General features: G+C 39.0%; 1 protein-coding gene across 4 annotated transcripts in view; it reads right to left on the reverse strand.

Annotated features, from left to right (window-relative positions):
* The window catches only part of LOC127697254 (uncharacterized), a 309,028-nt gene that overhangs the window by 51,954 nt on the left and 238,350 nt on the right, over positions 1-18,724 (reverse strand). For all 4 annotated transcript variants that reach the window (XR_007980431.1, XM_052200268.1, XM_052200269.1 and 1 more), the window contains exon 2: positions 15,287-15,375. Coding sequence is in view for 3 of the 4 variants with exons in the window: in XM_052200268.1 (XP_052056228.1) it covers positions 15,287-15,375 (89 nt within the window). In the remaining variant the exon portion in view is untranslated. The remainder of the gene's footprint in view (positions 1-15,286; positions 15,376-18,724) is intronic.

The following is an 18,724-nucleotide window of genomic DNA, read 5'->3' on the forward strand; positions in this document are numbered from 1 at the left end:
GTGTGAGTGTGTGTGTGTGTGTGTGTGTGTGTGTTTGTGTGTGTGTATTCTTTTGCCTGCTTTTAGGGACAGTATTATTATAATAATAAAAATCCAATGACTAAACAAAATATATTGCTGCTGCTGTCTGCTGATAGAGTAATCCCAGAAATCATGAATTTAAGGCAATAGGTTGGCTATAGAACAGACACTGACTCTAAGACTACAAACAAACTACGAACAACGAGCAATTTTGATTCAGTATTTACTCAGTATATGGAGAAGCAAAGGAGACTAAGCGCTCTGGTGAGTCTGACAGGATGACTGGTCATGTGATCCTGTTTTCAACATGAGACCTCTGTGACTCACTGCATTCTCTCAGCATTTACTCACAAGCACTCTCAACCCTAACAAACTCTCAAGCTCCTAAGGTTCTTGACTGAGGTTCTGAGAACTTCAATCCTTCCTCATTTTATTCCGCACGACTCCCCCAATTAGCTTAAATGTTAAAATATATCTAGTTCATCAACTGATAAATAGATAAGGGAGACATGATATATTGATAGAATACTAGCATGTGGTGGTAGAATAAAGTATTGGTATCAGCCAAGGCTTCTAATTTTTTCTACTCACAATTCATTTTCTATCAAAACATTTTTATATAATTCTAAGTGTACAGATGCATAATATGCATATTGAAAACAATAATAAAATTATTTAAAAGATTCTTTGGTGCATATATATATATATATATATATATATATATATATATATATATGCACATATACAAATGTGTTCATTTATTGATGGAAATTTGCATACAAAGATGGACATGGTTTTTTGTTGATGCTTATTTTTACATAGGGAATTAAATCTTGGCTACTGCAAGATGCAGAGATTAAACTTCTTCAGGGAGAGGTGGTCTTTGATTTATAATGACCAATGCTGAGGATGCCACTTCACATAATACATGATAAAACATGATGTAAGGATGTTTTGGGCCATCTTAGAAATGGTTGGAAATTCTGTTCTACCCCAAGCCATAGTAATTTTTCATGAAATTCAGAAAAGCTACTCATGATGCCTATTTCCTGTTGAGGAAGGGTGGGTAAGACAGGGTCTTACCCCCCCCCCCAGCTCTTCACAAGCACACTGCACACCTGGTTCTGCCTCCACCTCCCAAGTGTGCACCAAGACTCACCAACAAACAGCAATTTTGAAATCAAACATTCTAACACAATAATATCCCAAATGCTCATTAATACTCATTTGTACTTAAATGCTAAAAAAACGATGGTAGAAAAATACTAAAAGTGTTTGTTACCATAATTAAACCATCCTGTTTCTGTAAAAGTAGAAACTTCAAGGTTTCGTAAAAGCACTGAATTTAATAATTGCATACGATAGTTTCAATCCTGAGCTGAGGTATGTCAGGCCACCGGTGAGCCCACAGGGTGTGAGGGACTGTAGAAGACGTTGCAAATCTTGTGCTTCCTAATGCAGACTGCAATGAAGTGACAGGGCACCACAGTGCAAGCAAGACCACAGACACACAATAAACTCATCACGTGTTTGCTTTTGAATCATCAGGGATTTTGTTGCTGTATATTCAGGGTCTTCTGCTTTGGCCAAATTTACTGCAACCCCCATATTGAAGTTACATAATTATCCACAGTTATGCACAGATATGTTGTGAATGATGCTTTAAAATGGTATGCAAATGAAAGAAGATTAATGCAAAATAACATAGACAATTCCATTTGTATGAAATTACCAATAGACAGAAACATAAAGAAAAATTTATGACCACATACATTCAGAGAAAACTAATATTGAAAGATGACAGTTAATGGTATGCATTTCTTTTGGAGCTTCAAACTGTGGTTTATTTGTCCAGATTCAATAGAGATTCTTTTTTAAATTTACTCTATCAACAAGGCATCTTAGAGACTGATGGTTAAAAATATCCAATTCAAATATTCTAAAACAAACACTTATTTCTGTTGTGGAGGAAAGGATCTCAAAGAACACATTCTCATCTTCTCATCAGGTAAGATGCAGAGCAAAGACTTTCCTGACCTAAAATGAGAGCTCTGGTTGAGGACATGGAGCTTTGGTTGCCTTGAGTTTTAACGGTGTGTCAATTTTCACCTTTCTGGAACTAAAGAATATGGAGGCAGAGGTGCCGTTTCCTCCTGGAAGTCTTTGGACTGCACCCTGTCTGTGTAGACAGGTCCATAGTGTGTAGACTGGTGACTATCTCCTTTATTTCTCTCCTTAGCTTCATTCACAGTTACCTAGAGCACACACAATGTCTCTGTTTTATTCACAGCCGTAGTTCTTACCAAGCAGTATCATTTTTTGCTGTTGTTTTGTTTTACGGATTTCTGATCCAAGGACAGCCTTTACCCTAGAGCTAAAGCAAGCCTATGACCAATATTTGAGAGGGGGAGGGGAAGAGGGAGGAAAAAAGGGAGGGAGAGGGAGACACAAGATTCATATATGAATGGATGAATAGGTAAAAGGTGCATTTCAGGGAAAAGACTGACTAATTCTTAAAAGGATTTATTCAGAAGCAAACCATGTGAGCATATCTCATGTAATGAACAAAATCAGAATACAATCATCTAGGACTCTGGGCAAACAGAGGTCTCATATTATTCCTGTCTTAAGAGAAAAAAAATCCTGAAAGTATGACTACAGAAACTTAAATGTAACCAGTGACAGGGTACTAAATATGTTAATATCATAAACACATAAACCATAAATGATCAGAAGTTAGGAGCAATTAAGGGAAACAATTAAAATAGAATTGTATCATATTTCTTGAATTTGGTTGGTTCTCAAACATTAAATTCAGATGTTGCTTTTACTCATAAGCTCTGAAAAAGCAAATAATATTTTCTACATACTGTTCACCATAAATCTTAACTTACCATTCAAATTTAATCTAAACACAAACATAACCCTAAAACCTCTGCCAGGCCCACAAATACTCAAGACAACCACAATCTGATTTCCAGGACAGCAGTTTTAACTTTACAAGTACAATATTTATACTGAGGAGATAAATTATGTAAATCATAATGGCTTACGCTTGTATCATATCTAAGCCTGCACTTTTGCATTCTCCAAGATTTCTACACATTTACCCATAGCTCAGTTGGTCTACTGAAACAATTTTACAGTTCAGACAGTTGGATATTGATTAAGATTTAAGATCTGTTTGGGAAAAGCTTTAAACAATATCATTCACATTACTTACTTAGCACTTGATCACAGTGTCTATACAACAAACTCGAATTTAAAATTCATTCATAAATTCAGCCTCTATTGAAGCCACTATACCATTCACCTTCGTTCCATGCTGCCTTAAAACATTAAATTCAAACATCAAATTCATATTTAAATTAGATCAGTCTTAACTAATATTAGTTGACAACACAATTAGCCAAAAGAATAGTGGTAATCTTTCCAGACAGAAATATTAAAATCCTTTTAAATGTATAAAATCTTTATTGCAAGTGTTTGTTTTGATGCAGGGGCTCAAATAGCCAGGGTGGTCTTGAACTCACTGTATAGCTGAAGGTAATCTTAAATTAGGTTATCCTGTGAATGAGGGTAACCTGTTCTACCTCTCAGCATGGAATCTGCAGGTATATGTCACCATAAAAGGTCTATACAGTGCCTCTACCATACCTGGCTAAAGTTCTTCCAGGACTTTAAAACCTAGTTCAGAGCAGTACATAAATATACTAGCAACTCTACTAAAGGAACAATTGTGATAAGGAAAGGACAAGATTAAGAAACTAGGGAACACTAAGCCTGGTACCAAACAGGTAAAGACTATCAGAGAAAAGTGAATGCAGACAGGTAAGCTGCCCTACACTCAAAAGAGGCTCTGGCTACACAGCTGAGGAGTTTGCCCAACGAAGAGCAACAACACTGTCAGAAGATTTTCTTTGAAGTCTCCAACCCCAAGAAGACTGTCCTGTAGAGAAACTGAAGGCGACCTGAGCAGCAAGGTAACACGCCAAGAAAGGGCTCTGAGCAGGGATAAAAATGCACCACCAACCAACCCCAGCCCTCCAGCTCCAGCCACTACAACTCAGGGTTCAAAAGACATTCAAAGGAGAAGCAGCTGCAAAGGACGTGAAATGAAAACACTGTATTTAATGTCCGAACGGTGAGAGCTGGATGTTAGCACAGAATCCGCACTTCTACAGTGGGGACTTTTAGGGGGAAAAGAGCACGTTTTCAGTTCACAGAAAGGCCTAGGACCTTAAACAAACTGTGCCGAACCCATTAACCTAATAGATAAGGTTAAACTTGGGCCCATAATTAAGCCTTCAGTGTAGTGCAAATGTGCCTTAAAGTATCCCACTAGCAAAGGATTCCACAGGGCCTTCACATCCTATCTGACAGGGCACACAGCTATTCTGTATTTCACGAAGGCCTCAATTATTCTAAGAAGGTAATATCACACATGGAAGGATTTGGGCCACAAACACATAAATGGGTCATGAACTAAGATGCACTAAGGTTCGCACTGTTTACTTCTTGAAGGAGCTATTCAAGAACACATTCTTGAGCCAGAGATGGAACTAAATGGATGCAAAGGAAGACGGAAGGAGGAGGAAAGAAGGAAGAGAGGGGAGCAGGAGGTAAAAGAAGGAAGAGGCAGAGGGAAGGAGGAGCATACATTTACCAGGTCCTTTAGCCACTCCTTGGATAAACCATAAAAAGCTGTAAGAGAAAGCATGCAGGGCTATTGCTACACATAGACAGTTGTGTGCACACTTAGCACGCACAAAGCCCCAAGTAGGGAGTAAAGGGCCAACAAAAGGAGGGAAAGGCTCTAGAAGGGAAGGGAAGAACAGAGGCCTGGGGGGATATAAACACACACATGCCAACCTTACAAAAGCAGTGGCCATGTACACACACTACCAGACCTTCCCGGAACCAGAACCGGAATCGGAATGGAACCACACACACACCCCTCCCGAGCATCTTGTACCATTGTACCTACTTAGGTGAGCAGACCTACAGTTCAACTGCTCCAGGACCTGCAAAGAAAAGGATCACAGAACCTGGGATGCCAGTGTTGTGACAAGAAGCAGCCTCTTCTGAATAGCACCAAAAAAAAAAAAAAAAAAAAAAAAAAAAAAAAAAAAAAAAAAAAGAAGAGCTAAAATTGCCCAACAAAATGCAAGGCAACAGGAGCTGAGTGGCTTATCCTGGCTGATTACTGTTCTAAGACTCTCATCGACGGGGGTGATATACAAAGAAAGTGTGTGCTGGTTTTTACAGAAAACATATGGGAACTTACCTGGGGAAATTTACTCTCTCTAAACTAAACAAGGACTCTTTTCAGGTATTTTGAGTTGAAATTGAGAAGGACATTCTTAATTGTAGAAAATATGGAGGAAAAAGTCAGCGACTAGTGAATATAATGCACTGGTATTCTCCTTCATACCTGGCATGAGGGTTAGCTTTTGTCAGCTTGACACACACTAGTCACTGGGGAAGAATGAACTGAATGACTCCTATCAGTTTGGTTTGTAGGCATGTCTATGTGACAGCTTCTTGGGGGCTGAGCTACATGGAAGGCCCAGACCACACCGGGCAGTGCCATCTGTAGGCAGGTGGTCCTGGGAGGTATGAGAAAGGTAACTGAACATGGGCCTGGGAGCAAGCAGCAAGTGTCGTTCTGCTGAGGTTCCCATCTCTGTTCCTGCTGGAGCTCCTGCTCTGACATTGTCAGTGATGGACAGTGATCTGGAATGTGTAAGCCAAGGAAGGCCTTCCCCCACAAGGGCCCAGAAGCGATGTTTAACACAATAGAAAGCAAGCCAGGAGCATGGGTATCTGGCAGCAGCTAGAACAGTACTTTACATACAGAGACCTGGTGGATGGGTCAAGCAAATAGAGAGGGCAGCCTAGCAAAGATAATGGGGATTCCAGGCTCCCTGGGAAAAATAAGTGGCAGAGAGCACAGGAAGAGAACAAATTAACGTATTCCCAGGCAAGAGAGGGCCAGGGCCAAGGCATAGAATAGAAAGGAACGCCAATTTCGTGAGTCTTCCTAGATGAGCGGCATCTCTCTGTCCCCTGACATGAGACCAGCAACAAGCCAACCTAACACCTCCTTCAGCGACCAGGGCCTCTGGCAGGAGAATCGAGTTTACTCCAAGACACCCTCATCATCTTAAAGTCTCCTGAAGACCTTGCTCTTAAAATGAAGGACACACAATGAGTTTCCTGAGCGTCCTTCAGGCACTCACTAATATGCTAGAACTCCGAAGGCCACACATATACACAGCAGAATACAGAGTCTCAAGCAGACTGCCTGAGTGTGAGTCTCTGTTCCCCTACCACCAGTGATCAGACCTCAGGCTAAATTGCCCTTGCCTCAGTTTCCTGCCTATAACAGACAAGAAACCGTCTTTTCTCTGAAGAACCTATCCCTAAGTATAAAATGTACTTCAGCTATAACTCTAGTTACTATTTTGTAATTAATGATAGTATTTTTCCAGCATGAGTATTTATATGAACAAACTACCTTTTGGTAAATGTTTTTGTGGGAAGTACAGCTATTCTGAATACCACCTCTTACAGTACTTCACCCCCTATGCCACAGACAGACAACTATTAATCAAGCTAGAATCTCCTACTTAGCTTGATGCAGTTTCAGGAGTCTGCTGATGAGGATTACACAAAGGATGAGTTAGTTGATCATGGCCCAAGAATTACCAATGCTTCATTACTTCACCATTATGTCTTTGCCACAGAGTTCAATCTAGTTTGTGTACTGTACCTTTAAAAATATGGTCCCAGGAACAGGGAGTATGTTTCAGTTGATGGACACTTGGAAAATACATGACTATATGATGAACTCTGGGTTTGATTCCCCAGTACTAAAAATAAAGGTTAAAAAAAATCCATAGAATCCCAATTGGTAGAAGATTTACCAAGATCTTTACAAAAGAGCCTATAACTGGTTTGGGACTACCGAACCCTTGACTTGCAGCTCTAAGGGGCCCCCAATTCACCAACATCTCAGTGACATTTATGCTGTTGTTCCCTGTGGGAAGCAATGGAAAACTTCAGATAAACTGAGATAGGTCCCTTTTCATTATTCTTTAACAACTTTATACATGCGTTATATTGAATTTTAGTCATTTTAACCCCATTATCATCTCCCAACACTGAGCCCCCTCATTCTCACTTCTCCCATTTTCATATCCTTCTTCCTTTTCTTTCCTTTCCTCTCTTTTTTTCTTTGTCTTTTTTTTTCTGTAACCAACTCAATTTAATTAAGGTTGCTTGCAGGGGCATGAGTTAGTGGTTATTTATTGAAGCATGGGCAATTTGGCAATGGCTATAATTATGAGAAGAATGATTCTTCCTCTTCTAGCAACCATTAACTGCCAACAGCTCATCACGAGGCCGCACAAGCCCCTTCCCCACATGTACAACAGTGTGAATTCAGGAGCACAATGGCATTGCCATCGCCAGAAGGCAGCAAAGATTGGTCCCTATGAACATGACACCTGATTTAACAACAGGAGTGATCCAAAGTGCGGTACCAGTACTGGAAACACATTACTGTGGTGACAAGGTGGAATGGAAAGAAAAGGAGCCATTTAATGAAGCAAAATCAGAAAAGTAATGCCAGAAAAGTAATTTAGGCAAAGAGCAGAGAACAATGGGAGAAAGTAACTTCCTCACATGCTCCATAGCCTGCTGGGCTTCACCTCTGGATAATCCTCTCTCCTCACCACACTAGGTCAGTCCCCCCCACCACCTGTGGCAGCTCCTAAGGGCCTCAGCTGAGACATGTTTCAGCTCCCACAGGATTCTTGAAGCTAGGACTCACGCTGAATGTTGAATGTGTACTCCCGACCAGAGCCTAGCCAGGTTACAATAAGAGCCCTCCCTACTCTATCTTCAGGCAAGTCTTACAGTTTGGCTTAAACCCCAAAGGTTCTTACATGCAACAACAGTCATGAATCTCAAATGAAACCACCACACTTACAAATACACACTGTATGATTTACATTTGTATCGCATTCCGAAAAGACTAAACTACAGGGGTGAGAAAAATATTGATGATACCAATAACGGGCAGGAGAATAGATGTTATTTTTTCCATCACATAGGGGTACTTTCAAGGTGTGTTGTTTAATTTACAAACAAGAACACTATATTGAACAGTGCATAGTGCTCACTAGGTAGCTCTTCTGTGGCTTGATGAATTCTTTGCTTTCCCAACTCCACACAGTTCTGACACCAGTGCGAGGCTTGATGTGCCCTTGGTCAGTTACCCTGTTCCAGGAATCCTGTTTATAATTAGTTCAAATCTTATTTTCAGTGTGAATACTTTTTCTTTGCTTCACTTTGAGCTTTCTTGACAGATTTCTTTTCTATTATCACTTCTTTTGACCTGTCACATGAGTTTATCAAAGACAAGGGGACAACATAACTACATGCCTGTCTGCTCATAAACCAAAAGAAAGAACTAACACCACTAATACAGTGAATCATAACTCATTAACATGACTTCTGATATAATTAGACTCTACTGATAGGGAACTGGTGTTAATTAACCATGGCAAGTAAAAGCCAAAGTCATGTAAAAGAAGAAACAATTATACTTAAAGTAATTTTAAAATGAATGAACTGAATCACCACAGATTTGAGAAATAGAACTTGAGTACCTTCCTACATCTTATAATAATCAAAGAAGTGGGGAGGTCCCTGAAGACGCAATTCCATCTAGATTAATAGATGAGAAGAAATTTGTCCTACAATTCCAACTCTGATACCAGTAACAAAATTACGGGTACTATTATATTTTTATGACATTCCTTTTACAAAGTCAGTAATATTTTTTCATTGGTTGAATGGACCAAGAGAGAATAATATTAGACAATACTTGTAGAAATTCAACCAGACACTATCATACAAATATACACAGCGACTGCAACTGATACTATTCTCTAATGTGCTCACAGAATCCTTGTAGCCACCCACAAGGCAAGTAGCATTATAATCACCTGTATGTATAGCAGAATGCCAGAGAATAAGGAAGTCCAATAATTCATCTACAGATAGGCCAACAGTAAGCAATAAAGCCAGTATTTGAACTCAAAAAGCAACTTCATAAATCAAGCTGTTCAAAATGCTATTTCTCTCTGCTTTCTGTACAAAATAAACACAGTCATCAGGAAGGGTACCCAGTACTGATCCCTAGATGTTGCACAGATATCACTTAGTGATGTTCAACACCACACACAGTTTGCTCTCCTGGGACATCAAGTACAACAAACAATGACCCATTGAGTTAGAAAAACCATTCCAAGATACTAAGGGTGGCAGGAGAACAGAGTGAAAAAAATTCAAAATAAGTCCATTATTTTATTCTATGGAAAACTGACATAAATACAAGAAGATCACTAAAAAAATTCGCTTTGTAAGACTAGAAAAAGTCTTGTATTTATCATTAATGTGTCTAAGAAGAGTGCTGTTACAACAAGGTATGGAGCATCAACAAATTCCACTGACATTTTCAATACCTCTGACCCTGAAAGTTAATCATACTGCTTGCAGAGGTCTGATCTCACAAGAATTCCATAAGGAGCAGGAACGTGAGGGCCTAATAAGGATGTGTGATACAGGAGCAAAGGGATTAGTTAACTAAAATAAGTGGATTCCTCTCTAAATATAATCCGCTCATAAGGACATTTAGAACATTTGTATCTCATTAGGGGTATTAAGTGAGGAAAAGAGTCTCAGTACCAAACAATCCTAATTATAATTCATCTTAGGAAATAAAGTGAGTTTTCGTAACTGAAATGGAAAATGTATGGCAGGAAACATCTTTAATATAATAACAGAACTGTCACCAAACTCAGACACTAAAGCAAACACGGCAGGCTAAAGGAACACAAAGAAAACTAACTAACTGCTCTCAGAATGACAATGGCTTTTCATGTTTCTCAAAACATGCTTCCTCTGTCATCATAACAACCCAAAGCAGAAGTAAGATGACTGAGAAAAAGAGACTCAGTTTGTAAGCAGCAGGAGACATAATAACGGTTTACTCTAACACATCTTCCATGAAGGTGACACAAGAAGTAAAATCAAGGCAGTTAATAAGGCAACTTCACCATCAGTGGGCTTCCATGTGGGGAAAACTCTGTCTACTTTGCCATCTCACCAGAAAGGAGAGCTTGCCAACCAAGTATTGCAACAATAAATAAATAAATAAATAAATAAATAAATAAATAAATAAATTCTACAGAAATGGAATGCATGGTGTGACTTCTTGTTGTTAGATGTTCAAAGACAATTTTACTAAAATTGAAAAGAGAAACTTGAAAGCAGGTAAGCTGTAAACCTCAGCAGCTGTCACAGAATTGAACAGGGAAGGGTTTGAGTTAAGCCAACATGGAGGTCAGCCACCTGGCAGATAACAGCTACAGGGCAGACACAAAAGCTTTAAAGAAAAGGAGACCTAAAGGACTAGAGAAAGCATATTTAGCTCTGGCCAGCAACCTAAAGACAGAAGAGAAGAAGGAGGAATATATATGTTCCGTTTTGAGTCAGAATTCACAATGGCAGGCAGACCCAGCATAAGCTGATGGTAGCTCTGTAGCTTCTGCATCGAGGATGCGAATTCCAGGAAGGGAACGTAAAATAATAAAACAGTAGGTCAGAGGTGATGCCCAGTGTTGGGTATCCATCACAGCTTCGGCCTCTTACTGTGGTAAGAGTCTCCCTCAGAAGGTAGGGCTGTCTCATTGCCTTTTTGAGCTCCACAGCCTTATTGCAAGCAGTTAATTTTCTAAATTTCAGATAGGAAGTAATCACTACCCTCTCCTAGCATAGTTCCTCTCAGGAAGCACTGGAGAAAACTTGGTCCAGTGCCTACTCTCAAGGCTGTTCATCTCCATGACTAAAATCACGAGGCATCTCTCTCTTTGTTGAGAGCTAGGGCTTTCATGCTCCTAGTCTACACCATGCCCCCAGGAAAGACGGGGCAGGCATAGGCATCAGTGTTTTCACATTAGGTACAAGTATTTGCCTCGATTATTTTTAAGTATCTATTTGAAAACTGTGAAGGGGTTGTTCTGTGGAAGTAAAAGAGACAGTTGCATTATTATCCAGCGGTGGCTAAGAAAACACTTTACCTTTACATAACAGAAAGATCAGAGGACAGGGAACTATTTTCCTACTGTAAGACTCAACCCAGCTTTTAAAAAGCTGAATTTCTCAGCCAACAAAAGCAATCAGAACAATAGTCTATGTTATCATTAATTTTACACTTTCCAGTATGGCCCACTCCTCTCTGTAGTAAGTCTTTGCTATGGGGAATTAGGGTTGAGGGAAGAATACAGGGATTTAGATCAGTCAATGAATTTTGCATGATGTATGTATATATGTACGTATGTATGTACGTATGTATGTATGTATGTATGTATGTATGTATGTATGTATGTATGTATTTGATAAATGAACTGTCCTTTCTTGATTAGGCAACTTTTCCTTTCCTTGAAAAATAGTGTCAATCCTGTTCCTATTCCTACATGCCCCTGGTCCACCTACAAATTCTGTTTTCCCTTTCCAGAAGATCCATGCACCCACCCCCACCACAGTCCTCTCTCCTTGTTACTTACCCTCTCTGTGTTTGTGACTTGCAGTATGATTATCCTTAACAACTAATATCCACTTACAAGTGAGTATATCTCATGCTTGCCTTTCTGGGTCTGTGTTGCCTTGCTAAGGATCATGGTATTTTTGATTGGTTGGTTGGTTGGTTGGTTGGTTGGTTGGTTGGTTTGTAGTCTAATCTATTTGTCTGAAAATTTCACATTGTCATTTTTTAACATCTGAGTAATACTCCATTGTTTAAGTGTATATTTCCTTTATCCATTCTTTGGTTGAGGAAAATCTAGGTTGTTTCCAGAGTCTGACTATTATGAATAAAGCAGCTATAAACATAGTTGAGCAAGTGTCTTTGTGGTAAGATGGAGTGTCTTTGGGTATATGCCCAGGAGTGGTATAGCTGTGTCTTAAAGTATATCAATTCCAAATTTTCTGAGAAACATCCATATTGACTTCCAAAGTAGCTGTACAAGTTTGCACTCTGACCAAGAATGGAAGAGTGTTCCCCAGGCACCATGCTTGCCTCCTGATGCCATACGCACTACCACACTGGTCATGGACTCTAACCCTCTAAAACTATGAACCTCAAAAAATTGTTGCAAGTTGCCTGGGTCATGGTATTTTAACACACCAATATAAAAGTGACTAAGACAATGATGAAATCCTATTACCTTAAGAGCCAGAGAGTAAAAAGCTTCTGAGCCTATCAGACACCCTCCTATGTCATACAGACAGCATCTACCCTAAGCATGGAAACAAGTATGAATGTAAATGTATGAAGTCTTTCTTAATTTTAAGCTGAACTATATAGCACATACCCCCTACAGAACACAATCATCTTCTCTTCCTGTGCCTTGTAGCTTGTTCTTTCCATTGAAGCATCTGTTCTGACACTTAATGCCTTTACCTCAGGCATTCAAATATTACCAGGTCTAAATCAGGACCTATCTCAGGAAAACCCCAAGACTTGAATCACCCTTCGCAGGATTCATCCACTGTCTAGACCAATTTTCAACCTCCCTGAGGCCTTTAACTAACTTAAGGAAGATGCAATGCTCAATAAAGATCCACAGAAAGAGTGGTGCCAAAGTGGAGACAGAGTATAATTGATATAATCAATGTTGACTAACTTTTGTAGGGTGGGGATTCCAAAGCAATGTAGGTGGAATAAGTTAGCAAAAGAAGTGGGAAAACTGCAGGAAGATAGAAAAGAGGAAAAGAGCACTCCACGTTTGACAGAAATTTCTCCACTCCAAAGATGTTTGAAGAAAAATTGTAACTGCTAATCCTAGCCTTTAAAAAAAATACTTCTGACATCATTGCAGTATTAGAAACATTTGGGAGTATGAACCATCAGCTGAGAGTTACAGGAATCCTGGAAGGGGAAACAATGGTCAAGGAAGGCCAGACAGCAGTACAGTTATAAACCTCTGCTCAGTCCCAAAGCTTCCTCCAAGCCATGCAAGCCACTTCCGGTAAGAGGTAGATGGGAATGCTGTTCCTCACTTCCCCAGGTGATGATGCTAAGGAGGGGCATGAACACAGCTCTGCTGCAGAGAACATTTGAGTTCCTTGGTTTTCTCACCTTTTGAAGTAAGACACGTCATGGGTTTCATTCCCAAGGGCCTGAGATTTATAGAAGCCAGTAAAGACATGATTTACAAGTCTAACTACAGAAAATGCTAGTATAAAAACAAAAACTTTCCAATTTTCCTTATGCCATGACTTGGTCCTTCTGTAATATAGGAAATGGGGTTGAGGAAAATGTTGTGGTAAAAAAAAAATAGAGCAGGTCACTTCAAGATTAGGAATCTTTCAAAAAAGATAGCACCCTCACTCAAAAATTGCATTTATTTTATTTTATGTGAATGGGTGCTTTGCTTACATAGATATATGTGCACCACGAGTGCCTGTTACAGACAGTTGTGAGCCACCCTGGGTGCTGGAAATCAAACCCCAGATTACTCCTCTTACAGAGGAACAGTGTCTTTAACCACTGAACCATCTCCAGCCCTGTGCTCCAAGTTTGTGACAATGAAGGTTTGAAAAAACAATACACCCACTCTCAAAGCACGTAAGTAAAGAAAATAGATAAACTACCAAACCAGTATTCCATGCTGTCAATGAGTCAACAAGTACATCCCACAGAAACTAACAGTGTTTAATAAAAGTTCCTTTTATCAATAATATTCTCATGTTACTTAAAAATTCCACAAAAATCAGCTCTTTAAAGGAATCTTTTTTATAATTGAAGCCTTTCAACTTAAACGCTTATGCTAGCTAGACAGAGTATTTATAGATACTCAAAATAGTACACCTTCAATTCAGACGTCTAAGAAACCAAAGTATGGTAGATGTTTCAACAACAAAATCATGCTTCCACAGAATGTCTGTTGCAAGAGAATATATCTGTAAAATCACATGTGAGAAATGTTTATATGTCAGAAATATAACTAACTCATAAATACACAAAACACAATCTAACATTAGAAATAGAGCATCTGTAAATTCAATATCCATTTTCTGCCTTTCTGGCTCTCCATGGATGTCAAAAACAACATGACTGATAAGCATCCTTTTCACTGACTGTAGTGCATGCCCACAATTGCCGGCTAGATTAGTAAGTACCCATTGTGGCTAGCATGGCAATAGATGTTCAGGTCAGCCTGTTCGGCAGATGGCAAGAAACCATGGACTCTGATATCAGAAAGTTAGACTTTCAACAATATGGCACACAACAGAGAACTTCCTGACCAGCACAAAACATCGTGGTTGGATAAATGGAACATGATTAAAATAAAAGAAACAATACGGGAGAGTTCATCATCTAGTGCCATTTCTATCTTTAGTATAGATTTTAAGTTCTAATCTACTCTAAGTCTCTCAAAACAATAACTATTGTTCCCATGAGGTAATAATCAACTTAAACTCTGAAAATTCAAGTTCAAGTGTACTGTATGCTGAGACGGTAGTCACGGAGAGCACAGTGGCACTGAATGAGTTCTCACATACTTTACATTCTATGGCCATCGGAAACCATGCATGAATGAAAACATACATGGTGTCATAAGCACATCACAATCTTTCCTAGATAGCAAAGTAGTGAAGTATTAATAACTATTATATGTCATTATAAATATCCCCTGGCTCTTCTGAAGAGAACAGTATTCTCTAGCTCAGTGTAAGGAATCTGTTCAGTAGCCATGTTACAAAAATCCAAAAGCTAAGTTAATGCTAAAATGCTTATCAACCATGTGGGTTCCAGAGCCCACATTATGAAAAAAAAATTTCAAAAAACCTGAACCCCAAGAGGAGAAATTCTCTGTTATTGGGTATCCTACTGAAAAGTCTTGAGAAACTGTGAGTTCTTGCCATCTCAGAAAGCAGGATGACTTAAACACCTATCATTACAATGGCCAAAACAAAGGTACCACTCCTTGTCTACCGGGGTGGTAGATGAAAATCCATGCTGAGCCTCGGGAAAGGAAGCTGAGCTGGACTCTCCCACCAAAGAAACAACTTCCTCCACAAGGCAAGTATGGGCATTCCATGGGGAGGAAGAGGTCCACCTCCTGATTTTCATCTGGCCTTGCTCCCATGTATCAAGTTAATGTTTTAGCTCAGTGAAAGTAATTACCAGCCAGGCTCTGCAATCCATCATTCACCCTGGGCATTCCTGCTGATTCTTTCTTTGGTCTGTAGGACACAAGAATCTCTTCTGTTGATCTGTAAGTGCAAAGGAAAGATTTGGTTGTTACTAGTTTCTTGCTATTCTAAATTTCTGCCAAGTAATTAGAATAGAAAATGAACTATTTTCAAGTTTTTTAATTGAAGCTATGGGGGTTAGAGTAATCATAGCCTCTAACAAAAATAAGATTAAAATCATACATCTTTGATGCCTCCCCCCCCAGACACACACCTCTTCCAAGTAGAATGGACAAATGTAATCTGACTCTAGACAGTGAGCTCAGGGACTTGATCCAAATCACCCTCCTTCTAATTTAGGTCATTTGGCAAGAATACCTTAGTAAATTAGCAAACTGCATATAAATTTACAAAAGGTATTCCTATATCCTCATATCATCCAAAAGAAAAGCATTATTGGAATCCTCACTGCATAGACAATGAGTGGAAAGTTCAGAGGTTAGATGCACTATCCCCAGGAACACATTTCACAGGTTACAAAACAAATTTACCCACTCAAAACATTAGGCTTCTATACATCTTTCCAAGTAACTATAATACAGGACAGCTTACATGAGTTCTAACCAGGAGTAATATCCAAAATTGATTAGCTCTTTGGCGTTCATCACACAGTAGGCATTGTTTATTTTACACACTCCACTAAACTAAAGACTTGACAAAGGCATTCTAAAATTCCCCCTCAATGCTGCCTAGCATGTAAGTCTGTTTCCTTTACATAAGTATACTGAATAGCAATATAAATACAAGTAAATATAATAAATTTATAGATACATATGTATGTATATAATATATAAAAGACCTATGTCGTAATAATCACAGTAATGGTAAGTTAAAATACATCAGTTTAAAACATTCTGTCTTTGGTGATCAGAAACCCTATGGATATAGGATCTGTGGCTATATACACTACCAATCTAAACATCAAATGGCTGTGTGTGACAGCTAGCTTGTTCAGACAATGCTTCATTTGACAGTGGACCATGAGAACACGGTGGTCCCACAGAGTGACATGAAGCAATGTTTATAAAATGATCTAATGTACACATAGTTGAAAAAGAAAAAAAAAGAAACTGAAGGACAAGAAAACAAAGGCCTTATTGTTGGAGCAAAATATTGATGGTAAATTATCTGCTTACAAATAAATCTATGATTAAAAAGAAGAAGAAGAGAGAAACCAGAAAAACTACTACAGACACATTTGTGTCTGAGGAGGAGGCAGTCCTCAGAAGGGCTTGAGAGACGGTGCTAAGCAAATGGGCATCTCCATCTTGTCACACCCACGGACGACTTTCCAGGATGACAAGATATGATCCTGACATTGTTTAGACTTCAGCTCTTATATTAGTTTTTAATCAGAAAAAGGTTTTAAATGAAAAATGTCTTGACAACAGTCAAATAATCTTGTACAATGTATCCATATATTAATCTAAGTATAAGATTCAAACATTTAAAAATAAGTTTTATAAAATGCAAAGATTCAGTAACTTGATTAATTACTAAACAACTACCCAGTACTCCCAGAGCTCCCAGGAACTAAACCACCAACCAAAGAGTACACATGGAGGGCCCCAGGGCTACAGATGCATATGTAGCTGAGGATGGCTTGTTGGACACCAAAGGGAGAAGAGCCCTTGGTCCTGAGAAGGCGAGATGCCCTAGTATAGGGGAATGATAGGACAGGGAAGACGAAGTGTGTGTGTGGGTTGGTGAGCAGGGGGAGGGGGGAAGGGTTAGGGAGTTTTGGGGGAAAGCAGAACCAGGAATGGGGACAACATTTGAAATGTAAATAAAGAATACAACTAATTAAAAAACCGAACTAAGTGCAGAGGGCTTACAAAGTCTACAGTAGTTTGTTATAATGCCCCAGGTCCTCAAAGTCACACACCATTCACTCACCAACTCACCCACGGCTTTAGGTTTGTAAACTCCACTCATAGAAGTGCACTCTATGTATGCTTGATTTTCAGCATTTCTACTGTGTTCTTTTTGTATCTTTTCTGTGTTCAGATGTTTTTAAATATAAAAATATCTGTTCCGGTTGACTACAATATGCAGAACAGAAATACGCTGTATAGTCTTGTGACTTAGGAGCAAGATAATGTATCACATAACCTTAAGGAACAGGCCACACCATCTAGGACTTTGAAGACTATTCAGTGATGTTCACATAACAATTCAATCTAAATGTCCTGGCATGTTCCTGAGGTTTAGCGACATGAGAGCACAAATAACACTACACCTCTCTTTGTCATTGAATGAAACCAAGGCACCAGGATCTACAAACAGAACAAGCAACATCTGGACTTCTTTGGTGTATAAAAATTAACTTCATCACACATACTATTTTTCTTATTTCCATTCTGTATAATTATACACAACCTGAAAGGTGTGCTAAAAAGGAAGAAGTCATCTGTAATCCCAGAAATGAGAGCTGCTGAGATCTGCTTTTCCTCCTAGCCATTTCCTCTGACAGACTATTCAAAATACTTCCCTTCCCACAGAAAGCTGGAATACTATCGTGATGGACGGTAATAAGATAGATAACACAGACTAGAAGAAATGGATTTCGTTGCACTTACAGCATTGGTTCAAAATCCTAACTAAAGAAAGAAGGCAAACTGGAGGATCTATGTATTAAACTCCTTTGGAAAACTAAGAAAGGAGGCAACCTAACTACTCAAGTGTGACACCCATAAAACAAGAATAAATAAGAATCTACAGTGAGTACAGAGAGGTACCCCCTGTTGGAATTGGTTTTGTTCTTCAAAACCATTTTTTTACTTTCTATTTTAGCATTGAAACTATAAACTCTTAATTATTTTATCAATGAGAAACTTAGCTCAGTCCCAAAATTGGGGGTGGGCATAAAAAGTCCTCTTTTCTTCTCAAAATTACTGTCAGAGAACACTAAGGAAATACTACCTAAGTGTAGCACGTATGCCTTTTCCCCCTTCTTGCACAGCTATGTAGCCTTAGCCCTCTAGTACATGAAACAAATAACTTACAAGGAAGGTCAAGTGCAGCGTGATCAGCTCTGCACATGTGAAAATGGACTTCAATGGAACCAGTGACCTGCAGTGATAGGAGCCCCTGGGACACAAATGTGTTTTAAACATTTTCATTGATCATGTATGTATGTCAAAGGTACCTGTTTAAAACACACTCATATAGAAGAAAAATGCTTTTTGTACTACTTACCACTGAGTAAACAATCACAAGTTTTAAATAATTTTCAGTGCAACAGACCTGGAATTTTATTCACCCCAGCCTAGTGAGTTTATATGTCCTGTGACCCTCATAAGTGCTGCCAACATCAACATCTGGTACCTGCACAAAGAAAACAGATTCTAAAGGATTCTTCAGAACCCTT

Source organism: Apodemus sylvaticus, chromosome 12, assembly GCF_947179515.1.
Source record: "Apodemus sylvaticus chromosome 12, mApoSyl1.1, whole genome shotgun sequence".
NCBI classification, from domain to species: domain Eukaryota; kingdom Metazoa; phylum Chordata; class Mammalia; order Rodentia; family Muridae; genus Apodemus; species Apodemus sylvaticus.